The sequence below is a fragment of the Dermacentor variabilis genome, chromosome 2 (assembly GCF_050947875.1).
Source record: "Dermacentor variabilis isolate Ectoservices chromosome 2, ASM5094787v1, whole genome shotgun sequence".
In the NCBI taxonomy this organism is placed as follows: Eukaryota; Metazoa; Arthropoda; class Arachnida; order Ixodida; family Ixodidae; genus Dermacentor; species Dermacentor variabilis.
Window position 1 is genome coordinate 273,081,172 of NC_134569.1, and position 27,319 is coordinate 273,108,490.

Sequence of the window (27,319 nt, forward strand, 5' to 3'; positions counted from 1 at the left end):
GGTGCTATGCAAGATGGCAGTATATATATATATATATATATATATATATATATATATATATATATATATATATATATATATATATATATATGCAGTGTTCCTGGTTAATGGACACAGTAGACGTAAGGCATTGCTGTGGAACTGGCGTCCATCTCGTCTACATTTTATTCTCACTTCCTTCTTCTCTTATAATGAACCCAGACTCCTGCGCTTCTTCATCTTCTATTCCAAGGCTCATAACGCTTCACCCTTCCAGGTTTCTTTTGCTAACCCCTCCTATGGCAATACTTGCAAACGTTTCCAATAGAAGCACATTCAACTGAGCCACGTTCGCCAATGTGCCACACAGTCTTCAATATACCTTTCTGAGTGGCTGTCTTTGTCACAGAGTAAGGACTATAAAATTTGGGACTGGATTCTCTTACTCCTTTCCTAACTAGAATGAGGTCGGTGACTTGAATGTCTAGGATATCTTAGCAATGTCTCTTGTCAAATTTTTTTTTCATTCGTTTACGGTACCTCTCCTCTTGCGATTTCTGTTTCCTCTACTCGACGATCTTGAGATTTTCTAATAGCCCCAGTTCACGGTCCCCCTGAAGAATAGGCGTCTCTCCTGAAGAAGCGAACTCCGTGTTGCATTCCAAGCCACTGGTGTAGGAGCGATTGTGATGTCTTACAGCTGCTTCTAAAGAGCATTTCCATCCACCAGGGAAACTGTCGTACATCCTGATGTATTGTTTCACATCTCGTATAGCACGCTCTGCAAGCCCATTCGCCGCGGGATGGTATGGCGCACAGAATTTGATTGATATATTGTGGTCTCGAGCCCATCTTGCTAGTTTTTCACTCTTGAACGCTGGACCGTTGCCACACACGATCTTCCTGGTTGTCCTAAACATATCCCGTTGGAGGAAGGCGATGACACTATTCGCATCTTCTTTTCCTGCCCGTGCCGCGACCATCCTGGTGCACTCATCTATGGCCAGAAGAAAAGCTTGCGTTTTTCGAACTCCTTCTCGTTTCTCATTTAGCTCTGCAAAATCCAGGTGTATAACTTCAAAAGACACGTTCGAGTGGCAAGGAATTATCATGGCGTCAGTAGGCTGCTTATATTTCACTTCGTTGACTTGACAAATGTGGCATGAACGAACGTTTTGATTGACGTCTTCATTCATGTGAGGCCACGTAAATCTCTTGACTAGTGTGTTGTAGGTGCGCCAAAATCCGTCGTGTCCTCCAGATTCTGGGCTATGTTGGTACAAATAAAGCACCCTGGGAACCAGCGTTGGCGGGACTTCATAGCGACCTGCCACAAAAATTATTTGTTCAGTGCCTTCCCACAATTTTGCTTCATTGATTTCTTCCGATTGTTCTTTGTTGGCCTGTATCATCAGTCTAGACAATGCATCTGCATCAGTCAAAAGGGGTCCCGGTCTGTGGGAGATGGTGAAATCAAACTTCTGCAAGTAGTTCACCCATCCGGCGATACGTCCCTTAGGTTGGGTCATATTCAAGAGATGAGTGAGTGCCTGGTGTTCCGTGAACAAAGTAAACTTCGCACCTTCTAGTTACGTACGGAAGTACTGAATTGCTTTAAGGACAGCAAGAGCTTCCTTTTCAGTAGTGGTGTAGTCGACTTCAGGTGGCTTGAGGGTGTAGCTGTAGTAGCCTACTACATGTCGCTTTTCTCGGCTGGATGCTTCTGGACATTTCTGGTACAAGACTGCACCTGTTCCATAATGTGAGGCGTCGGTATTCAGTTCAAAGGGTAAAGTGAAATCTGGTATGCGTAGAATAGCGTCAGCAGAGATTCTGTGCACCACATCATGGTAGACTCTCTCACATTCCTCATCCCACTCAAATGGAACTTGTTTCTGCGTTAGGCGCGTGAGGCACCTTGTTTTTATAGCAAAGTCTTTTATGAAAGGTCTGAAATGTCCTGCTAATCCCAAGAACACACGCAATGAGTGGACGTCATATGGTTTCACCAGTTGGGATATTCTCTCGACGGACTCTTGTTTCATGCTTTTGGTAGTCCCATCAAATACTCTTCCAAGAAACACAACTTTTCTTTGAAAGAATGCACTTTTCTTAAAATTAACCTTGAGTTGTGCCAAGCTCAAGGCATTTAATACCTGAGAAAGGTGTTCATGATGTTCCGCCTCTCTTTTGGAGAAGACGATAATATCGTCTATGTACACGTTGCAAAAGACACCTAGGAAACGCTTCAGGACTTCGTTCATAATCTTCTGGAACAATGCTGGCGAGTTTTTCCAGCCGAAAGGAAGCCGGTTATACTCATACAGATCGAAGGGCGCGATAAAAGCAGTGTACGTTTTTGTTTCTTCGGTTAGCGCGATCTTCCAGAAAGCTTTGCGGAAGTCAATGCATGAAAAACTCCGGCAACCACCTGTCTCATCTATAATCGTGTCTATCTTCGGCATGGGAAATGGTATAAGTTCTGTCTGGCGATTGAGAACCCTGTAATCTGTGCCCAGTCTGAAAGTTCCATCTTCCTTCGACACAATAGTTATGGGAGAAGCGAAGGGTGACACCGAAGGCCGGATTATATCGGCGTCTAGCATCTCCTGCAATTCTTTCTTCAACCATATCTTGCGTTCTCTTGACATGTTATAAGGTGATTTTCGGATGACGGTCTTGTCAGTTAGTTCGAATGGCACCTTGTGCGACTTCATCGCTTGTGGATAGCTTCCTATGCATACCAGTTCAGGGTAGGTCGTTGCAATATCCTCCACGCACTTGACAATTCGCAGGTTATCTTTTCTATCTTGCTGTGTCTCTTCCCTTGATAGTCCTTCCACTAAAGCTGCATCGTCCCATTATACGTTGATTTTTAGTTTCGTTATATCTGGTATGGATAGCAGAAAGTCGTACGTCACCCCCGTTATTACCAGTACTTCACTCTCTATTTCATGACCTTGGAACTCGATGTTTACTGACGCCCACTGATTATGCATTGTCACTTTTCCATCGTACCCTTGCACCCGTAGTACTCTTCCACTATGCAGGTGACTTGAATCTACCAGCTTGGCATTTATTATAGACACAGAAGCACCGCTGTCAACCAAAACCATCATATGTCTATTTCCCACTTTCACAGAAATGTGAAGTAGGCTAGAGCAAGTTAAATAAACAGTCTCAGTTGTGGTCATCGCGTCGGACTGATCACCCTTGTTTATTAGTTTTTTTGTCGTCGGAGACTCTTGAGCGTCTGAAAGTAGGGGGACAGGGTCGTTGTGGACGTTATTCACTCGACCTCTGAGAGTATGCCAACCCAAGTTCTCTGTACTGCCTACAAGGCGGCTCGGTTCTCTCGGATTATGGCTTGACCAATCCGCGCTGGTCCGTCTAAAGCGACTGCTTGAGCCAGCGCTTATATTTTCTTCTGAAGTAGATGATATGTCGTGAAGGCACTCCAGGAGCCCGTCTATAGTTTTAAGGTGATCGTGCTTGCACCAGCTTCAGGACTTCCGCGGGCAATCCGTGTATTATTAGTGCTACTATGGCAGAAGGAGGAAGCATAGGCTCGGCCAGCTTTAAAAGGTGGCGTTTTTCAAAGAAATACTCGACGGGGGAGCCCTGCTTGAAATTGAAATTAAGCGCGGCATCCCATCTTTTCACTGGGTTGCTTCGGAATGTCGTCAAGAATTTTTCCTTCCACTGGTTCCAAGCGTTGCCAACATCTTCAATAATGTGCAGATCGTACCACTTCCGTGCAACACCTCTTAAATAACTACGCATGTTGGTAATCTTGTCCTCATTAGAGTGCCATTTGTTCTTCCCAGCAGCATATTCATAGAATTCAGGCCAACTTTCTGGGCTTGAAGACATGCCGTTGAACGCATCGGGTTTTACAAGATTAGTCGCCGGCTTTTCAGCGTTTAGAGAGCTTATAAGTAACGTCGCCAGTTGGCTTTGTTGCGCCATCTGTTCTTCTTGTAGCTGAAGAGCTTTCAAAACGAGGCTCACCTCTTCTGTCGAAGACCGTGATCCAGAGTCCTTTCGACGCATCGGTTGAAGAAGTAATTCGTCGAAGATCGCCAGACGCAAGTTCACTTTCACCGCATCCTTCCGACGTAGTTCAGCAATGTCTATGGAAGCCTTCTCTAAAACCAGGTTCACGATTTCTGCCGAGTTGAGTTCGCGAGGTATTTCCACTGCGGGTTCGTCTTGAGCTTGGTATCTCGAAAAGATTATCTTCTCTGCGGAGGTCTCCTCGAGGAAAAACGTCACCCACATGTTGGAGTCAGTTGTCGGCTGCCCCAAAATATTGCAGCGTTCCTAGTTAAAGGACACAGTAGACGTAAAGCATTGCTGTGGAACTGGCGTCCATCTGGTCTACATTTTATTCTCACTTCCTTCTTGTCTTCTCCTAAACCCAGACTGCTGCGCTTCTTCATCTTCTATTCCAAGGCTCATACCGCTTCAATATATATATATATATATATATATATATATATATATATATATATATATATATATTACATAGGTAGGAATACATAGGCTCATGCATACTGATATGCATACAATAATCAAATACAAGTACAGGAATCACAGAGCGCGATTTGGCGAAAGGAAATAGGTGAAAAAGGAACGAGGAGACGTAGTGTCCGGGTTTAATCCACTTGTAGTTAGAATGTTTAGTAGATCAGTAATGCGGTAGGGTACAGATTGCTGTCCATAATTAGTACGACAAAAGCGTGTTCAAAAGCGTATGTATGTATGTATGTATGTGTGTATGTATGTATGTGTGTATGTGTGTATGTATGTATGTATGTATGTATGTATGTATGTATGTATGTATGTATGTATGTATGTAAGCACAACATTTTAATGAGTACTTTCAAAGTTTCTTTGCAGTGTCAGATGATTTCATTAGTATGCTTACAGTAAAACAGGTATTTCATGTGGATTCTATTTCTTATGCTGGAATTGTCAACATTTTGGTGGACCTCAAAGACAAAGCTTCTTGTGGCCCTGACTAAATCCCAAATATCTTTATAAAACGTTATCCTGAAATTATTGCCAGCTTTCTTGTACGAATTTTTACTGCGTCTGTGCTGTCCCCACAACTGCCCGCTGAATGGAGAGTGGCCCGAGTTATTCCATTATTTAAAAAAAGGAAATCGATTAAGATTACAAAATTACCGTGCCATTTCTTTGAGATCACAATGCTACAAGCTCTTGGAGCGCACCGTGGGAAAATATATAAAAGAATTCTTGGCTGAAAACAATGTGCTCACGGAGTTTCAGCATGGCTTCAGAAAGGGTTATTCGACTGCAACGAAATGGGTATCAGTGATTCATTCGTTTGCTTTATCTCTAGACAATAATGGCCAAATAGTTGTGATATTTTTAGATTTCGGAAAAGCCTCCGATAATGTCCGGTAATGAATTTAATCTTCAAACTTAGAATTATTGGCATACCTGACATTTTTATAAACTGCATTATTGCTTACCTGAGGAAACGCACTCAGTACGTTACAATTGGTGAACATAACTCCACCACCTCCCAGTCACGTCAGGGGTGCCCCAAAGTACTGTCTTGGGGCCTTTGCTGTTTTTAATTTATATAAATGACGTTGTTAAAACCATAGCTCCTGGTGTGCGAATTAGACTGTTTGCCGATGATTGTATTTTGTACAGTGATATAACTTGTTTACTTGTGTATTTTGCTAAAGATCGTACTTTCGTATAACTTTTGTGTTTTCTTTTGTAAAAATTTTTTATAACTTTTGTGTACTTCAGTTGTTTTTTCCGTAACGCGCAAAGCTCACATTTTTTCATGTATCGGTACCCCCTATGTAATACCCCTTTGGGGGCCTTTAGGGGTATTATGAAATAAAAAATAAAAAGAATGATCAGACTGTCCAGAAAAAGACAGGAGCGCCTTGTCCTGTCTTTTATACCTTCTTTTTGTGCCGTTACCGTTGGCGCTTCATTTTTTGAAAGAATTTAAGCAACATATTGAAGGGGTGTAACGAATGGGGTATGTTTATTAACGCTGATAAATCCGTATTTCTTTGTCTTACTCGTAAAAAAAATCGCTAACTTCTTCTTATACGCTTGTTTATTCAGCTCTGCGTGAGACTAACAATTACAAATAGTTAGGTGTTACTTTGACTTCCACATTGTCGTGGAACATGCACATTAATTATATTTGTTCTTGTGCTTTCCGCAAACTCTGTTTCCTAAGGCATAAGCTGAAAAATGCCCCTCCTAATGCGAAATTACTGTATTATTTTAGATTTATTTGACCGAAGTTAGAGTATGCATGCATATCATGGGATCCTTACACTAAGCCAAATATCGTGCGTCTTGAAAAATGTACAAAGAAAGGCAGATAGTTCTATCTTTCATAAATTCGCAAGAATGGACTCTCCCTCTAAAATTATGACAGAAAATTTCATACCCACTCTCGAATCACGCCGAAAGCTGCTAAGGCTTGAATTCCTCTCCCTTCTTCTCAACAACAGGCTTAAAATTAAACCATCACATAACGCCTGCACACAAGAGGGCATCATCCGAACTCACTAACACGCTATTATGCTCGTACTGACACGTTTCAATTTTCTTTTTGTTTCCAGAACAATATCAGACTGGAACGACAGTTTACAGACACAGTGTGACTAAAAATTGCATAAATTTGTATTTGCTTGTTGATAATTTGTTCTCTTTTGTTTGTATGCACTCTATTGCCCCTCTGCTTGGACTGAAAGTTCTGCAGTATGTGCTAAGTAAATAAATAAAATGTATGTGTGTACGTGTGTGTGTAACCTTCCCCTCCTGTTTGAGCCCCCATTCTAGTCTATAGCATTGTATAAATAAAAAAAATAAAATTCATGAGCCATTCCACTTTGTGAAGGTTGATGAGCAGCGACACTCTTTAGCGCACGAAAGAGTAGTCCCAGAATATCGCACAAAGGTTCGAACATATTTATTGTTCTAATTTGTGGTCAGCGTGGTGATACAGGTACGCACACACATTCGCGTATCACCTCTGTTAGTGAATGTGTCTGTCACTAAGACAATGAATGGCTCATACCCCTTTAAGCAATCGCCCATACCCCCGCTACGCTTCTTTTACAATACAACGACAGAAGTGAAATTCTGCGCTGGAATGAGGAGCAACAACGGAGCCAGCTGTAGAAGACGACGACGACGGACGCGCGAATAGTGGCACTAGCGCGTTTGCGTTGTTTTACAGCGAAACTGCATATGGCAAGCCGATTCGTCCTCGATGTGTCGCCTGTACACCGAAAACCCCTCCAGCGTAATCCCGTGCGCATGTGCGAAAGAAAAAAGAGGTAGAGAGGTGCGCGATTGACCACGCCTGTAGTGACGTCGTTGCTCTCCGTCACTACCGAGCGTGTGTGCAGCAGTTTCTCTCCCGCTCCGAAATGAGTAGGCCACGTGTGATACGTACTCCTGAGGAGCCGGCAGCTATTGATCAGCAACGTCGCGGGCAGAACCGGGAACGAGCTCATTTACGCCGTGCCGATGCTGCATTCCGGGTACAACAGGCTCGTGCAGCCGAGAGCAAGCAGCAACTGCGTACCGAGAATCTGGCAGCCTACTAAGCCGTCGTTTAATGAACCGACAGGATAAACCCAGTGATAAACACCGGGACCGCACATTTCGGCTTCGCTGGTTAACCATCTGTACAGAGTACTTTGGCGGCGATTTTTTGTAACAGTTCTTGTTGAAGAAGGTCTACAAAACGATTTTTCAAAAAGATCTGTTCTTACGCTTGCGACTGGGACCGCTTTGGGACCCACGTATGACAAAGGCAGTTCAAGGGCATTACAGGTCGCCGAGCCCACAGGAGTATGTGCCATTAGGCTTTGACCGTTTCTGAACTATCACCAGGAACGCCCCCATATGATGATTTGTTTTTGTGAACTAACTTCACAGAGGGGGGAACGTTTTTTTCCAGATCCTAGCGATAGATAGCTTGCCTGTAAAAATGATTTTTATTGGGGGAACCTGTGCCCAAAAAGCGAGTTACACTTACGGTACAACGAAACGGCGAGCACAGTCGGCGATCATCGAAATTTGATCAGAGGAACAAGCCCCACAGCTTTTGTACATCACTCGTCGAAGGCAATCACTGGTGCCCGCGTGGTTTCCAGAACCGATTTCCCAATGAGGGTCCCTTATGCAGTCTGATTATACATGGCTCGGCGAGGAGATACAAAGCAGGTAGAATCAACGATAACATTCGCGTAAATTTCAAATCATGCATGCGCGCCTTGCGCTGAGCAATAACGTCTAGCATTTATTAGCCGGCGAACGGTGGTCACGGGTGAACACGCTTCATACTAAGAACAACATGCTTAACATAAATGATGCCACATCAGTTTCATGTGCTAACTTACAAAAAAATTCCGGATGTTTGTATATAGCATAGTGCCAACACATTGATGCAGCCTAGCATTATCTTCTAACTTCTACAGCCAAACGCCGCGCTCAATCGAGAAAAATTCCTTACCTGACGTCATTTGACGTCATTCAGCAAAAACCATCAGCGTGTCGCCATTTCTGACTACGAAAACAACGCCTCGCATATATGATGTTTTCAACGCGGGTGCATGTTCTCAGTAGCTCGCACTGGTCCATACGTTTACGAGCATTATTTATAAATGTCGCGATTTCTGCAATACCAACAGTTTTACAAACATCCATAAGATGTGGGACGGTTCACCTGCCAAGGCGTGAGACCGGGTTACTTGGTGTTGGTTAGTTGAGCTAGCAGAATATCAGTTTGTTTAGTGGGCATAGATGTGAACACAAATAGGCATTGTTTGGGACTTGATGCCGTTTCCGCTTTCTTTGACGAGTGCACAATTGTAACCGGATTAGCAAATGGTGTGATGCTTATTTTTGGATCTTGCAATCCCGCGTACATGTACTTGCGAAAGCATGAAATGTCCCATTGAGCGAAAAAGTCGGCCTCTGAAGCTGCGAAATGGCACCTAAATTCCCACTGGCAGCCACGCCACGTCACGAGCCCGCCTCCCCGAAGCAGAGCGGGCGAAATGGTGTTGTGTGACGGGAGGGGGCGTCGCCACAACGCTGCGTCACCAGGGCACTTCGACGAAGCAGATATGATGACAAGACGGGTTGTCGTCGGCGATGCATTGTCGCGTTGCGCGAACGTGCCGCGGTCCGTGTCTCTCTCTCCCCGCACTGGATTGGAGCTGCTGCTGCCTCGGTCTCTGGTACTATGCGGCGCTGGCACCGAAAACTACTGCCGCTTGCTCGCTCGAGCAGCACCTACTTCTACGGTATATTACATTACTGGTAGCGCAACACTACAAGGACCACTCAGCAGCATTCAATTGGACATTAATACTATCGCATTGAGAACTCATAACAAGTGCCAAGGTGTCGTGGGTTTTTTTTCGAGCTTCAGCAAATTTTTATACATTACATATAGCTAATAAGACACTTCTAGCCCTTGATCTAAATTACTCAGTGAAGTGGGCATTACTTCTATGAGAAATGAAAATGCGTTTTTGAATATTTGACCTATATACGCTAATTATACACTGATTGATTAGCTTACAGTGCCTACTTGAATCCACGAATTGCAGCTAATGAGCATGTGAGGCGAATTCTCAAGATAAGTATTACTACGAATTCAGGGGATAACATCGGTTTCGACATATGCGCATTCAAACAGGCGGTCCAAAGGCATTGTTATTCCACTTACCTTTCTACGAAAACCCTGTTTGATACACTGAAGCACTAAAGTAACTAGAAGGCCAATTCATTTCGTCGGACACTTTAAAATTATCAACCTGAAACGGTCGTAGTCTTGAGATCTCGATCTAAATCAATATACCCTGCATAATCAGGAGATGCAATTCGTAGATGGAAATATGTGCCGTAAAGCAATAGTTAAGATCTAAACTACAGTAACTATAGTACACTGGACCAGCGTACTGGTCAGCTATACTGGTCTAGTAAAATACGCCCCGAGAATGTCAACTGGTTTCTACATATTCACTCGGTCGGCAGGTAACACCGCTGTCGAAGCCGTCGCTGACTTCGTCATCAAGCATGCCCGCGAAGTACAACGCCCGATTACTCTTTTCACGCAATGCTTCACCTTCCTGGAAGCCCTTTGCAGTTCTGCGATGGCTGTAGCGGCTCGCCCGTGGAGAAGCCTCCGGTTCAAGCATGTTGCGATGAGTTCAGTGGCATGGTAATTACCGGGAAACAGGATTGGGTGCTTGATGCCACCCTTGATGTGGGACATTCCCAAATCTCCTTTTAATTCATACCAAATTATCCTCCACCGCAACAATGGGGTACATATGCAGAATTTTAGATACCTTGTGGGGGTTCGGTCCTGCCTGGAGGACTGATGCTTCAAGTCCAAATCACTGCTTTTGTGTAATGGAAAGCCAATACATTTCAAAAGAGGCAAGCTCCTCCTATGTTAGGTGTTCTTTAGAGCGTGGCGGTTTTACAAGTGTGCTTTTGTTCAATAATTTGTACGCCTCGGAACCGCTCCTCCAAGATAGAAATGACGTTCTCGTAATCAGTATCTGTGGTAAGTATGCCTGCAATAGCCTTTGCCGTTAGGTCGTATACAATAGCTGAAGGTGATGGAACCGAAAGACGTTGTTGAGTCGCGGGTCCTAATGTACTAAGGATGGAAAGAGGTCCGAAAATGGGAGCCATTTCATGAGGAAACCCTCGAATATCGTTAGGCCTAGCTTAGAACGACTTGCTCCAAAGAGGATGGAAGCTTTTCTCAGGCTTGTTGAACGCAAAAAAAGATAAATCAGTTGGTACATCACCATTGGGTCTGAACGTCGACGAAGTCCGGAGTGTTAGTTCCTGGATGTGGTCTCGTAGAAGACCAACGCTTCCGGCACAGAGTCAATGTCAGTACCCATGTCCTCATCAGTCATCTCTGCCTACCGTGCTTAGCTGGCCTTGGCGAGCTCATCGTTGTTTTTCTCGGGGCGCCGAAGAATGCTGCGAAGCCCTGCGACACCGAACTCGTTACAGGCTGGAAGATGCTCAAGTTATTTGATGATTTTAGTGATATGGAGTCGCCGAGCTTTTGTCGTGTTTAGCAGGCGTTCCGACGCGCTCAAAGGCAGCCGGTAACGGGTTTCGGCACCAGTGTAAAGTCCGACGACCTCGTTGCTTGGTAGACTACGCTACAAGCGCTGGGAAGGACAATTCACCTGAAGATCCGATTGCAGCCCGTGTTATATGTCACCATGTATTCCAGCAACAAGATGAACTCCCGTGCCACGCGCCCTCGATAGCCGCACTTCCTACATACATTTTGCACAACCTATTTATTTTCTCTTATTAACAAATTGTCCTATTAGGCATTTTTATTTCTCGTAAAAGTAATGGCCATCTCGTTGAGTAGTTTAAATCAAAGATGAGAATTGTGCTATTTGCCACAAGCAATTTGTTTACTTCGTGCAGCTAAAAGAAACATCGTCTACTCGTATATCCGCTGGCAGTATACACTGTTACGTGACTAAATAACGTATCCTAGTTTCCCTGACATTTGTCTCGAGTTTTTCACAAAACCAGACGAAATGCACATAATTGCTTCCTGCTATACATATTTTCGACACCGGAAGTAATTTTGAACGAGAAACTTAATCCAACTGCATTTTTACGCAGGGCGTGGTAGCAGGTTCTCTCATGCGGCCCGTTGGAGGTCCCAGTTCGACGGACAGCGACAGCTTTACCAACACTTACGAGCCGTCTGAACTGTATGTGGGGCCCAGCCGCCTGGTGCGCCCGCTGGCCGTCTACGACGTGTCATCCAGCGTGGCCACTGGAGAAGGCTCACCACCCGATGCCCTGCAGCTGACCATGGTGCCCGACCATGGATGTTCTGAAACCTTCCAGGTCCTTTATTGCATCAAATATTGCATTGCTTTTGGAAACTTTTTTTCTTAAACAACATGGATCACGGAAGGGGATATCTTCTCCAACGCAGATAATAGAATGCACAAATGAACTGCAACGCAACTTGGACCTAAATCATCTTGCCCTGTTTCAACTTTGAAGTATATTCATTGTTTTCGCCGACGGAATCAGTCACGTAGCGAATGGTCGACCAACAGGCTACGTTCAGTGTCTCCCTACAAACTCCGTAACAACCACTTAGATCAGAAGCTTTCAGTCATTTCGCAAACAATTTAGAATTCTCAGCAACAATTTTGCCTCCTTAGTGAAGTATCATCAGGTGCTCCCCAAGTAGCGTCCACAGGACCACTGTTATTGCTAATATTCATACTCCTACATAATTTATTCAGCTCCTCACCCATGAGTTCTGATTTTACCGTTAAATTCACTCATCGACCGATCCCCCCTCTTTGGAAGTACCACGACCGCATTACAGCTAGTGCTCCTCATTGTTAACGTTCCTATGGACAAAAAAATGCAAACTTGTAGCCTTAACCCGTAAACGACTGAATTTCATGCTGCAATCCACCTTTAGCAGACCACCTTATTAGCCATGGCAAAGAAGTCCTGGGACTTTCGTTTCACTTGGTTGTCGTACGGCGCTATGAGGAAAGGACGCAAGGAAAGTAGTTGAACGCCGGATGAAAGCACAAACCACAGTTATTTAAATATTCAAACTACAAAAACCAAACTAGAAGCGCACAGACCCTAAAGACACTTGACACGACGCACATACTAAGCCAGAAGAACTAAGGTTGTCGTGAGTCCGAGAAACAAACAGTTCAAAACGGCTGACGGTAGCGTGGACAGAAAACGAGAGGTTGTGATGTCAGGGGTGATAACGCCATGGCGTAGAACGCGCCTAGATGTTGGAAGGTAAGAAAGGCTCTTCACAACTGGGGACGAATGCTCAGCCTGCACCCGTAGTGCACTTTGCAAAAATATTCAGCCAGCCTCACCCCCCCCCCCCCCCCCGCCACCCACCCAGCAGTCGACGAGCTCTCGGCGCACGTGCGGCCATTAGCCACGAACGGTGCTCCGGTGAACCAAGTCTTGCCCGCGATACGCAATCGTCGCTGCAAAAGGTTGGACAGCAGGCCCAGCGTGCTCCTAGCTGCAATGCTCGTGCTGGCAAATTCCTTGGCAAACGGTCGGGAGGGCAGCTCCACGGACGGCCATGTTCTCTGGAGCTTTGACCGCCGACGTTGGACACTGTCAGCCGTCTACCGCGGATTATCCGTCGAGATACGCGCCTAATCCGTCTCCCGCGGATTAGGCGCGTATCTTGCCACGGAGCTTTTCACCGCGTGCTCGCTATACGCGGCCCAATCATGCAACGACGGAACAATACATCGCTGATTTGGTGAGATAACGCATATGAGTTGTCCAATGGCGAGAGAGCCCGTGAACACTTCGTCGGCGTCATTTTCTTTCGGTTATGATAGCCACATTTCCTCTGAAAAGTAATAAACCTACTCTTCCCACGAAGTCTTGTATGTTCTTAGCACATTAACGGAAAGCAGCGCAAAACATTAGGAATAACTAAAAGCGAAAGGACCGAGCATTACATTCTCAACAAAAGCTTTATTACAAGAGTTCGTACACCATGACCTCAACAGAACGCAAGTTTATCAGAAGAATAGTTACTTCAGGAAATCAAATTCACTTCGATATAAAGATATCAGCGGAGTACTGACGCACTCAGTGCCGTGTTGTTTGAAGGAAAAATTCACTGACGATTTGGATACTCCCTAATGCGAAATTTAAGCGCAGCACTGTACGAGTTTTCCTCTCGCTATATATACTGACTAGCTGACAATCTGCCTCGTGCGGCACCGACCAAGTGTAGTCAAGTGTGACACGCCTGCCTCGCCAATCAGGAGATCACAAGAGGTACGGCGTGGGTGACGCGTCGGTGCGGTTCACAGCACCCGCCGAAGAGCGACCTCCGCTCGTGCACCACTTCGTTTCTATGGAAGCGACGCGTGCGCTACTCTGGAGCCATGTCGTAGCCACCGCACAGCCCGTCTTGCGCCAGTACACGCTTTTCTTCTGAGGCTTTCGCCCCAACAACGACGAGAGCAGCCCTTCGTCGCAGGGAAGTCGCGCCACCAGTGTCAGCGGCGACAGCACGCAAGGGAGCCTAACATCGAGCCTTAATCATGGCCACTCTCCATGACCCCTTGCAGAAGTAGTGATCACCGTCACACACGCTTGCTCCGCGAACTCACGCCGCGGACAAGCGTAGCCCTTCCATCGACACGGAACTTCTCGGCGGCGCTCGTTCGCTCGGTTACGCCGACGCTCGCCGAATGAACGCATGCCTAAGAGATTCACTCTAAAAGAAGCATCGAAGAATAGACATGCGGTCGCATCGGGGCTCTTTTTCACAACTTGAGTGTTGCATCGTGTCATGGTGTGTCTCTTGTATTTTCCGCGCCTTGCAAGCTCCCGTACTTGTGCAAAAAGAAATGTGTTTCTACCAAGGTATATTGTGAAACAAAGCATGTACGCTTTGTTGATTGGGCTACTGGTGTTGTTTCTTTGATTTCCTGGACACGCGGAAAACATAAGTAAAAGCGGCAGGTGTATCAATGAAAGATCAAGGGAGCATGAACGCCGCGATACGACGTCTAGCGAATTATCGGAGTCTTTGTTTTATCGTATAACACGTCACTGGGTGCTTCAGTACTTCGTTGATATCGTTAAATCAAAGTGAAATTGGTTTGCGAAGTCACTCTGATTTTGATCACCTTGCATGTAGGGATGTGCATGTAGGGATTGGCTTTCCTAATAAAAGCTCACTTGAGAGCAAAGCCATTCTTTTTCACTCATTGTGGGCCACACTTCGTTCTGTATATACCCAGCCACCCAGCCGGCCTTGGAATGCGTCTTGCTCTCAGTGCACGGCTCGCATGAAAAAAATCACTGCTCACGCGTTGCGTACGCCAGGCTCTTAAGCACACAGAGCTGACACCCATCCGAAACCTGTCTTCATGTTATTGTTTACACAAGGAAAAACCCTTTTTGAGATTATTAGAAAACTTCTTTGAGATTATTGTGTCATTTGAAAGAAGGTTAGTATCATTTATTTTATTTACTTTTATACACAGTTGTAAGCCCGAAACAGGGCATAATACGAAGGGGCATAATTGCTTGACTATAGAACAGAAGAATAGAAGCAATACAAAGTTCACAAACATAAGGAAATGGCGCGATCAAATAAATAGTGAATAAAGTGTGAGTATAGCCCGAAATCGAAGAAACAACATTAACTTTATAAATAAAACCGCTGACGATAAATAACAAACTCGGTCATTATACCACCCGGACCATGTCGTTGGAAAAACTTAGTTGGGAAGAAAACGAAAGCATTTCACGAAGTTTGTAAGATGGCTTGCAGAAAAAAAGGCACATTTACAGTGACATAGATTTACAACTAGAAAAAGCAGCATTCAGAGCACGGAAACATAAGTATTGCGCATCCCGTACCATAAGCACTACATCACGTAATAGTTCTGCGGAAACGCGCAAGCTGGGGAGAAGTAATTAATGAAGGGAAAATCAGACATCCACCCGTTCGGAGCAATTGCTACAAAGAAAACCTATACGGATTCCTCGAAAGAAAACTTGCCAGTTGAAGAAAAATTCGTCCTGGTCCGGGACTCGAACCCGGGACCACCGCCTTTCCAGGGCAGCCGCTCTACCATCTGAGCTAACCAAGTGGCTAGCAGATGGCACAACGAAGTCGAATTTGTCAACAACTCGAAGTAAAGGCCAGTGTTTCACATAATACTATATCTCGCGAGAAAAATAGTACTTCATGTAGTGCATAACCATGTGTCGGGAAGAAATAAAGATGTGGCATACATCTATATATTAGAAAAGTGGTAGAATTCAGGGCATGACAGAAATAAGCAGTGCGCATCACATCTTGAGCAACATGTATTGGCTGAAAAAAGTGCATTTCACGATGCCCATTGTAAGAGACGCATTGAAGGCGAAAAGGAAAATGTTTAAATTGTACAGGGAAAACTAAAAACAGCACTCAATATGAAGCTGCAGATCGGGTGATCTTATCTAAATACGTTGAAAAGATGAAAGCTTGTTTCTCGGCATCCACTGAACCTAAATTATTGAAGTTTGTTGCATTTAACAGGAAAAATTAAAATCTGGTGACTCTTCGCAGTGAATCATTGATTCAGTCAGTCTATCTTTATTAAATATTGTTGAAATTCACAAGTTCTCAGGAAAAAAGCTATCAATTTTAAAACTCTGTCACTCAGCAATAAAAAATTGGCACAATTCTGTGAACTGCCTCTAGTACATCTAAGCCGGACGAAATTCGATTTATATACATGTCTCTAAAATGCACCACTAATATCTCATTAAGGTTTTTGCAAAACCCTTGTAACGAATGGAACATATTCATATCACATATGAATTGATATATGAAATTTGTCCGATTTGGACACTCTAATGGATGCCCTTCCAGAACATAAAATGATGTCATGATGTCTGTTCTTGGTTCAGAGCTTCGTATTGTTTTTTATGCTCTCAAAAACAGCATACAATAAGCGTTCTTATTTTGGCACACAGGAAAACAAAACTGCACACAAAGACATCGTCAACAAACAGCATAATGCTTAGCAGACTATTTGACTGGTATTTTTACTGATGGTGGTTAATAAAGAATGCAAAAGAAAATTAGGACCCAGATCACTGACTACGTATGCTCGAAACATGATTTAACCGAAAATAGTTTTTGTATGGTTTTGCAAAAAGGCTTCATTTACTGGTGTACGCTGTGTATCTTCAGCTATATAGCACACGTTTAGGAAAGGGGTTTGGTGTATAGCACGCAATGGATGCTGTAATGAAAGATTAATATCCTGGCGCAGTGATGATGAACAAGAGAATGCGCCTTTTATTTGCGTGCTATAAAAATAGCCTTGTGAATTTGCAAATATTCGTGGGCTGAAAGAAGTGGGCAATTCGTCGAAATTAGAATTATATAAATTGTGGCCTGTGAGGGGTGATCTCTTTGTAAGTTATAAAGCGTGGCAGTTACATGAAAATAGCTAAACCATTGCTCTCTCCTTGACTGGAGGCGTTATTTGATAAGGTTAGAAGCTGACCGAACTACGTTGCTAGGAGAAAAAGTTGAAGGAAAGGTAGATTGCATCTAGTTAATTACGCGCTTTGAAAGTAATTGCTATATACTTTCATAGTTTCATGCGGAATGTGAGGCACGGAGATGTCTGTCTCAGTATACTGGGCGCACCGTAGACAAAATGCGTTGAGTTTATTGCACGAAGCGCTCAACAAGTGCGCAAGATCAAGCGCAAAGAATCACGTTATAGCATTTAAATAGATACCAAGGCACCGAAATATCGCAATGTTTTCGGAGTCCTATTAGAACTAGGTAACACCGCGTTCACATTTGCTGGAAAGGGTGGCCACATTGGATGTGATTCGTGGAGAAAGATTAACGATCCTGGCTTAATCACGATCTTCAGAATTAAAAGCACAATAAAGCTAAGTGCTCTTAGCAAGCAGTTAATGTTCGCGAATAGCCTAATTGAAAAATGTCGCAATTTCTTGAGGCCCCGGGAAAGCTTGAAGGTAGAAATACAGACAGCATCAAAAACGCAGATTTTCTCGGTTGGTTGTGCTGGCTAACCCCCTAAAACCAAAGCATTCGAATAATTTGTTGCGTAAGCTTGCGCTATGCCAGTGCTCTCGAAAGAGATGCAGGGAAACTGCTGCCTTGCGGAATGACTGCCATGCTTCGATAAACGAAGAAATTATTAGGACAGAAATAGAAGTGCCACGCAGTGGGTTAATAGACTGCATTGTTCCAAAGAAACACACACGGTAAAAAAACGCCAACGAGTTTTTTACTGCTAGACACGCCCGCACAACCAATCGCAAAGTTCATTAGCCGCAAATAGGCCTCGTATTCCCAACTACTGGGGCCGCCAAAATGAATAGCTTCGCAGCACTCAGTTCTTCCTAATTTCATGGGTTATATGAGGATCACAATCGTTTCTCCCGTTGTCCTCGGTGATGTAAACAAAGAACCTTGAAATTATTTGGTGAAGCTTAGGGGTAGCTTAAGGGTACTGTGTAAGTGAAACTCAAACTTGGTTGGCAAATTCCGGTCCCTTCGGTAAATTATATTGTTACGGGCTACTGTCAGTGAAGAGAGTTTATTGAGACACGACGTAATCAATGCACTTAAGCGCCAGCCGAGGTTAAGCAATCGCTAGGCAAACGTCTTCTTTTCTCTACCCTCTACTATCCCGTGGCCCACTAAAGCTTCTGGCACATACCCAAATCATGCAAGTTTGTCAAACTTGCAACACATCCCCCCGCGCATGCAAAACCCACTGGGCCAGTCAAATAGTCTCTCAAGAATTAAAGGGCTTCAAGCGGGCAGTATCAGTCACTTCATTATTCGAAGAGCGTCAGCGATTTGAATGGAGGCGCAATGTACGGTAAATCAGTTCACCTATGCGGTTCAGAACAACATAAGTTCTAACATAGTGCGCCAGTAGTTTTTCCCACAACCCTCACTCTCTTGTTGGCGTCCACATCCACATTAAGTCAGCTGTTACATGTCGGCGTCGGTGGTCGCAACTTTGGCTTGCAGCGATCTTGTGAAGCAAGAGTGCGCAAATAAGCCAGGCGTGTTTTTTAGGCTTGTCGCGCCGCTCAGAATTAGCAAAAAGGAAAGTGGAAGGGGTAATGAAAAGGAACGGAGAACAGGGTCATTACCCCTTCCACCTTCCTTTTTGCTTGTTCTGAGCTGAACTACAAGCCTAAAAAGTTATGAGATACCAACTTGCCCAGACAGCTACGCTTTTAAGCCAGGCGTCGGGCTTCTGCGTGACAGACGTCAGTTGGTCTCAGTTATACATATCACCGTGGTTCTTAAATGGGAAAATCGTATCAAGGCTACGTTGCGGCCGAGCGTAAAGAAGAAAGAGTGGGCTGTAGCCAGTAGTTGAGTGCTGGGTGGTGTTAAATGCGTGAGTAGCGAAAGGTATAACGCTCTCCCAGTTCTTGTGATCTGTTGAGAAGTACATGGACAACATGTTCGTGAGAGTTTTGATGGAGCGTTCCGGAAGGCCATTTGTGGATGGTGCGGCATAGAATGCCGAAAACTTGACCGACCTAGACGACATATCTCTTCGACCGCGTCTGCCGAAAACTGTCACCCACGATTGCTAATAACAATTTTTGGAGGGCCCATGTAGGAAAATGATAAAGTGTAGCAAGAAAAGGCAGCTTAAGGCAGTGGAGCCGGCTCACAGTAGTGTGTCAAGAGGTCGGTGCACTCGACAATCCAACGATTTCGGTCAGAGGACCGTGGGTCAAGAAGGTCGACGCCGACTTCCTGGAATGGAGTCCTTGGCGCAGGGCATAGGCACCGACTGCGCGTGGGGGAGTGAGCTGGCTCAGGAGCCTGAGCCCCCTCCAAAGCTTTCCACGGGAGGCCAGTACTTCTGCAAGCGGCGATGCCGAAGCTTACACCCACCCCCCACCTAAAGTGTCATTACGAGAGGTCTGTTACCCACATTATCAAAACTTATTGAGGCTAAAAGCATACTGCATCATTGTTTGGGCGAACGTGCGCAGCTCTGAATTCACACTCTCGCTTTATTTCTGTAAATCCTGGCAATTGGAGGACCAGCGCATTAGAAGCCCCAGCGGCGGCTACCTCATCCGTATTTTTCACTTTTACGTTTTCTTAAATTTAGAATGTGAACACCATGCACATGCACAATATATTTATGTACACAATGTACAAAGTTTATCAGCTTTGTAAAGAGAAGCAGGTAGCCAACTAACAATTTTCCTAATAGTATAGATATCCAATGCCTAGAGGATGAATGTGTTGCTGTATGTTCCTCGCGCTTCAAATCGCTTTGCATGCTTCTTTGACCCTGTAAAAACTTGGAGACTTTAGTGACGGCATCGGCAGAGTCATTTATCAACGGCGTGTGAAATGCACGTTAATGATAGGTGTCTCTGTATTGCTTCTCTTTCCAGCAAGCAATGGTAAGGGATCATTAAAAAAAAGAAAATCTTCTAATAACTTGCTCCATTTAGTAGCCATGGTAGGATAGCCATTTGCATCAAGAGATCATAAATATATCTAATTCACTCAGTAACCGAAATGAGGCCAAGTCATATTTACTTAAAAACAGAATCAATAGCAGTCATGCTCAGTAGCGCTTATACTCGGACTCACACAAAAAAAAAACGAAAAAAGGAACTCCGCCAATCCACTCTTGTGAAAATGGTTAGTCAGCGAAACTCTAGATACGTAGCGCCTGAGGTGTAGGTCAACTTGTTAGCAGACACCGATCCCATAATGTGCGCCCATTAGGCACACTGCTTTTCAAAATGATATACCACCCAAACATATAATTCACTGCAGTTCAGATAACATTTAATCTATCAACTACTTCAAAAAACCGCATAATTGCTTCGTGATCGCAATGACACGGACAGACGTTTTCCGTTCTTGAGAATATTTTCGGCCAAAGTTAACTCGATGCATTACCCGCATACGGTTGTTGGTCGAATGGGATCGGTCAAGTAACCGAGGCCAGAGTCTTCCTCGAAGTGAGTGAACCAGTGATTTGCTTCCGGTTTTTGAGATGTTTACATTAAAGTATCCGCGAAGGACCACCGGCGAGGGATTGCGGCAACGCACGTTGGGCAAGGCGGAAGTGCACGCGCCTCGTCATCAATTATGTGGTTTTGCGGCTGTTTTTATTTGTGCATATCCTATTCATAGGAAAGCTGTGCTGTATGTTCATTTACACCTCTGCCTTACGGATCTGTGACCCATTGCTCCCGGCCCTGAACTGCCGCCGGGATCGGCCCACTGAGTTTTCTGTCGACGTGACGGCCGCCATAGGCAGCTTCGCTGTAAAAAATTTCACCGACGAACTCGATACTGCTTATAGCGAAATTTGAGTGAAGTTCTGTGCGCGTTTTCATTTAGCGATATATAACTCCTCCAATACCTGGTGTGGACAATCGGTCTCGTGCGGGACGTCGAAAACGGAGCGCCATGTGGTGCCTCGCTTTTTTTGATCGCGAGAGCCGGCGTGTGGGTCCAGCGCGTGCGCGACGCGCGATTCATGCAAGTCGCCGACCTCCGATACTCTGGCACCATCTCGTAGCCACCGCACTACGCTTCTCGTGCTTTCGCCATGCCATCCGCTTTCTGCCTCATGGTGGCACCAGGGTACCTGGTAGCGAAGCTTCCATAGAAACCCATACGTTTAAAACATGTCGGTTAATCAGCGGTTGATAAAGTCCCTCGATAATCTGAAAGTAAGGCCGCTCTTTGAACTCTGCCGCCGCCGCGCGACATCCTCGCCTCCTCCTCGCCCCTTGAGCGTCCCCCCCTCCCCCGCGCCAACCAGTTTTGTCCCCGTTTTTCTGCACGACGATTGGTCGCCCTGCCGTTGCCCTTGGAAACCCACGGATCTTGCGTTTTACTTGTGTTTTTCTTTTTAGTTTGCGCCATTTTTCTCCTCAGCTAGGCTGGCTAGGCGCTTTAGGTCGGCGGAGCGAACGTTGTACGCTGCGTTTCCGGCTCTATGTCCTAGTTCTATGCCGTGCTGTTGCGCATATAACTGCAGCAAGAAGCCTGAAGATGGTTGTGCTGTTTTTATGAAACCACAAGGAAAGCGTGACGGCTTGCGCAGGAAGCAGTGGCTGCATGACATTGACCGAAAGAACTTCGTTCCTACAAGGAACAGCGTTGCTTGCGAGCTGAGGCATCTTTATTGCTCTTAGCAAAGTATCCCATAATGCTGCATTTTTTTCATTCTTCCGGCCTGCTCACCAGCGTTCTTGTTGCGGCAATTTGTGCGTTGCATAAAAATGCGGTTGTCCTCAGTATGCTTAATATTCTGCGGCCGCTCCACTTCGCACGTCGCCAACTGTTATTCAGTCGGAAACCCAGTACTATAGATTCTGATTTCCGTTGTGAACAAATATGTGCGAAGATACAGCCTCTCGATCGCACCTCTCGCGATTGTTAGATTCCGTTGCCTGTTTTACTGAAAATTGAAATGGCGCCTTATAGAGAAGCTATTATTTCTAGCTTACGTCGATCTGTGCGAAAGTCAGATACAATGAATGCAAGCCCTGAAAAAATTAGTGGCCAGTATACCTGTGGTATTGGAGGTGATGAGCGCTAGCTAGTACATATAGCGTTTTTTTTTAAGTTTTGCGGCGAAAGCCTTTAGACCTCTATCTTTCACGGTGGCGCTATGAACAGAAAATATCACCTGACCTAAGGAAGGCCAAAGGCGACCCAAAGCATGTCCACTCGAGCATAAGAGAATGATTAGTCAGATTAACTAATGATTAATTAGTGATTGAATTAAGGAGGATTCGAGCGTATTAAGGAGAATTAAAGTGCATGCATAACGATTAAGGTGTATAAAAGAGGATTAAGGTGGATGAAGAGGAATAAGGCGGATTAGGGTGGATTAAGGTGAATTAGGGTTGGTGAAGTATTAAGACAGGTTAGGGTGATTAGGGTACATGAACAAGGATTAGGGAGGATTAAAGTGGGTGCAGGAGTATTAAGGTCCATTGGGTACATTAAGTTAAACTAGAGTTGATAAAGGATGATTAAGACCGATTAGGATAGAATATGGTAGATAAAGTGGATTATGGTTTATGAAGGCGGACTAGGGTGTATTAACGTTTATTAGGATGAATTAAGCGGGATTAACGTGCATAAATAAGGATTACGGTGGATGAAAGAGGATTAAGGGGTATGAAGGAGCACTAGGGTGGATTAAGGGGAATTGGGCTTGATGAAGGAGTATTAAGACCGATTAGGGTGGATTCGGGTGCATTATGAAGGATTAAGGTGCATGAACAAAAATTAGAGAGGATTATGGTGGATTAAAGTTGGTGACAGAGCATTAAATTTGTAAAGCCTACTGTAATAAACTTTAATCCAGCTAATGCGTCACCCACCTTAATGTACCTTAAATACATCTTAATTCACCATAATCCACCCTTCATCCTCTCATCGACCTTAAAAGGCCCCTGAAATGGTTCGGAGAAATTTTGTAGGCGCGTAAGGTACAGCTTAAGTAGAACATTTGCACGAGAATTTAAGTGATGCTCTACGTATTAATGGAGCTACAGGCGATTACAAGTTACCCTCCTTCCTAGCCATGCTTTTTTTCCTCAACCCGTTCGCCGAGCGATCGCAGCTAAGTGTCTGGTAATCCGGTAACCACACACTAGCTGAACATTTCGACGGAACGGTGGAGGCATAAGCTCAAGCTGATGAAGGAACTTTAGCGTAGACGTACGTGAGCTGCCTAACCAGTCTCCACGGTCCAGCCACCCGTTGGCGCAGAGCTTAACCAGCCAAAGAAAGAGCTAATATTTGCTCTTACCAAGTGTAAAACATTTTAAACATTACCAAAAACAAGGTGTTAACGATTACACTCCTGCGAAAAATATACACCAGCAGCAAAGAAGAATAAATTTTGTTACTGCTACTGTGTGTGGTTGAGCTCTATGCCACCACGTGGCTGCACTGCGCAGACCATTCACATCTGCACTTCTGTTCATCCCATGAAACGACACGCAGGGGACACGACCAGGACTTATCCCCTTGCGCTTGCGTTTACCCTAATAACGGACTCGCGAAACGCTATTGCGTCAGTAATCTTCCGGTGTAAAGTGACGGCGGCAATCGCGCAAATCCTGGCGCCGATCGCATAGCGGCAGTCTGATGCGCTGCAGGCAGTCTGCTCGTATACTGGCTTGAAGAGGGACACGATGTCGCAGCTTGACATATTGCCAGTCGCTACGTTTGCAGCCCAGAACGCAAAAATGTCGAATCATAGCGCTCGCGAAAAAACAGACCTACACTGACGGCGGAGCTCTCGTCAAAGACGGAGCACGTTGTAACACAAGCAAATGAGACTTGCTGTTTGCCGGAAGTGCTTAATATACTGAAGATTGCTTCTTGTGTATTCCTTTTATGTTACTTTCTTTCTATAAAAACAAATTAACTAACATTCCAACTATTACGAACATCATTTGTTTACCATAAAGTTAGTAAAATTATCGATCACGCGCCCTAGTCAGCTAATCAGATAGCTCGCCCCACTGACGTCATATGGGTGATCTGCGTCATATGGGCAGGGGCGGCTTAAAATTCCGCCAAGCAGAGTGCTGCGATCGGCAGTAATGTGAATTTTTAAAACCTTTAATAAATTACACGCTTTACGCAGAGCACTCAGATGCATCGATTAATGATCTGAAGGACCTACTCTAACGACTCAGTACCTTTGAAGAAAATCGTCAAAATCGGTTCCGGGTCCCTTTAATCCTCCTTCATTAACCTTAATCCACGATAATTGTCCGTAATGCGCTCTAATTCACCTTCATTGACTTTAATGGTCCCTGATCCTCCTCATTGCACTTTAATCCTCCCTAATCCACCCTAATACTCCTTAATTCACATTAATCCGCGATAATTCTCAATGCACCCAAATACACCTTCATCAACTTTAATCCTCCTTAATGCACCTTAATCCTCCTTTATCGACCCTAATCCTTCTTCATTCACTTTAATCCCTCTAGTCCACCATAATCCTCTCTAATGCACCTTTATCCACCTTCAGTCGCTCAAATACACCTTCATCGACATTAATCTACCCTAATTATCCTTAATACACCGTCATTACCTGAATTCATCTTAATCTCATCACTAATCATTACTTGGTTAATCATTAATCATCTCTTTATACGGCTGCACATGCTATGGTTCGCTTCCGGCCTTCCTTCGGTCACGTGATATTTTCTGTAGCTCACAACGCGACCTTGAAACAGAGATCTAAGGCTTTCGCTTAATAAGCCAAACACAAAGGAGATGTGCCACAAGCAATACTAGATCAGGCGCACAAAGTAAAGCATCTCATCATGTGGCAGAAAAATTGCCTTGAGTATAGAACTCGCCTCAAAGCTCCTTTTACATCAGTATAGCCTGTTCATACGACTTTAAGAAAATGCCAACCTCCTCATAAACGTGGCGTTCAGGATTGTCCATGCTGTTATCAGCATCTGTAAAAATTTTCAACACCACTGGGGTCCGCAACTGGCCAAAAATAACGCGCCTCCATAGAATTCTGCTGCCAGTCCGCGGGAGCCCAGGACAAAAAGCGTGCCGTGCGCAGCCGGCGGGTGAGGAGAATCGAGGAGGAAAGCACCACGAGGAGGAGAGGGTCGCACCTTTCAAATTATTAAGGGGCTCTAGCAGTTCATAGCAGTTCATGGGGCTTAGCGCCATCTGTGTGAGGAGGGAACACTTTCGGCAGAAGAAAAAACAATGTGACACCATTTCCGTTAAAAGAGAGGTGACGTCATTTGGTTCTCAAAGGCTCGGAATTTGTCTTAGGGGCGAGCCATTAGAGCTGTATACTCAAATGCCCCTCCATTCGACTTGATGTGGGTTTCGAGCTTTCAATGCGGAAAACGATTCAAGAAAAGGTCAGCCGTATGGGTGTCAGAATCGCACCCCTCAACAGGACATACTTTCTTTGGAGGCTGACGGAAGCTTTAGGTTAGAGTACTGGTTCCAACTAAAGTAAGCAATTATCTGGCGGTCGTAACTAACTACTTTAGATTGAACAGGTTGAGAAACGATGAAGCTACCCGCGTCACCAAATTCAGACATATCTCGACAAGGAAAACAGCACAACGTATGAAGGAGGGGGGAGGCATATTCTAACACGTGAACTTTACGAGCAGGCGTTTCTGAACATTTGCAGAGCTGCATGGTTTTGCAAGCGATAGCGGCGATGGGCGTTGGGCGATAAAAAAAATAGGTATTTATTGATAATGATAAAATAGAATGTAGTTGTTTATTTTTTACTCGTCACGCGTAAAGAAAATTGAATAGGAATTTTATTTTTGTGGAATGAATCCAACTACCTCTCGCTTTATTAAAAAAAAAGACGCTTTTTTCTTTCCAAATGTTCCCTCCAAACATAGTCGTGGTTCAGCAGCTGCTCTCTTAACCACCCTTGCTGATATCGATGACAATTTGTTCTGAAACACTGTGCGCTCGAAGCATCCCCACCTATTCGGACGCACCTTGGCGGCGCTGCACCCTCCTCCCCGCATTCCTCCTCGCGCCGCTTCTCTCTCGCCACTTTTATCATTCCCCGCCTGCGCGCAATGTTAGCTCTCGGCTTTTGCCGTGCTCGTGCGCTCGGTTGCATCAAGAACGTCGACGCTTGCCGCAGGACCGGGCGCCTAAGCGAGGCCGCACGCGCCTGACCTACGCGTCTAGAGAGGTCAGACGCGCAGGAATCGCGCGCGTCAAGGAGGTCTTGATGTTGGGCGTCATTTTGAGCGTTTGAGCATACGCGACGGAAGTGGCAGCTTGTGTACCGACGTCACGTGGGCCGCATGTACACTTCCGGCGGTTCGGAAAGGTTGTTGAAGCTTCAGAATCGTGCGGAGACGCCGGGAGACTGGTTTCGTGTCGATAGAGCACAGATGCTAAAGAGGCGATCAACAACGAAGCGCTGATCGCCTGCGTTGAGGCTCGACCTGCGCTTTGGGAGCAGGCGAAACACAACCGCCACAAGAACAAGCACATGACGAGGTGGGCGTAGATCCTCATGCCCAACGCTGCCCAACAGGTGAGTGCTCGGAATTTTATACGGGCGTCATACCGGAGCAGTTTCAATCGCGATCGCGCCCGATCGGGATCGGATTTTGCGATCACGATTGCCTGTACTGCGCAATCTGCGTAGAACCAATCCTGATCGAGAAATTTGATCGCGCTCGATCGTGATTGAAAGTCTGTGTGGCACTGGTATAAGCTGCCCCACTCATCAGCCGACTCGCAGATGTCTAAAACGCGTTTCAACTGTGCAGATGACGTTATCACAGCGCTGCAGAAGTGATGGAAGTCCGTGGGGAATAAATTTCGGCGCTGGGAAGGCATTTCGGAAATAAAAGAGCCGCGCCGTGCCAGACGACGTTCAGGACGACGTCATCTGGCTGTTTTTCGACCAGATGACGTTCCTGCGCTACTCAGTGGAGTGTAAACCGTAAGTGATCTTGAAGTTTCCATCTTAACCGGCGTGTTAAAAATGAAACACGGGATTCTAGTGCTTTCCGTTTAACACGTTGACCGGCGATGCCGCATGCTTGTATTATAGATGGCAATGCACCGCACTTATGGGAATCGACTCAAAATTGTGCTTACACAAGTAAATCGACGCGCAGTATGCATTATATTCAGCTTTGTCTAATTGGC

At 45.1% G+C, this 27,319-nt stretch overlaps 1 protein-coding gene across 1 annotated transcript in view; it reads left to right on the plus strand.

Annotated features, from left to right (window-relative positions):
* Nucleotides 1-27,319, plus strand: part of LOC142571273 (monocarboxylate transporter 13-like) — a 682,600-nt gene that overhangs the window by 356,176 nt on the left and 299,105 nt on the right. Inside the window, exons 4-5 of the mRNA XM_075679507.1 lie at nucleotides 11,686-11,823; nucleotides 23,351-23,370. Of these exons, the coding sequence (XP_075535622.1) occupies nucleotides 11,686-11,823; nucleotides 23,351-23,370 (158 nt within the window). The remainder of the gene's footprint in view (nucleotides 1-11,685; nucleotides 11,824-23,350; nucleotides 23,371-27,319) is intronic.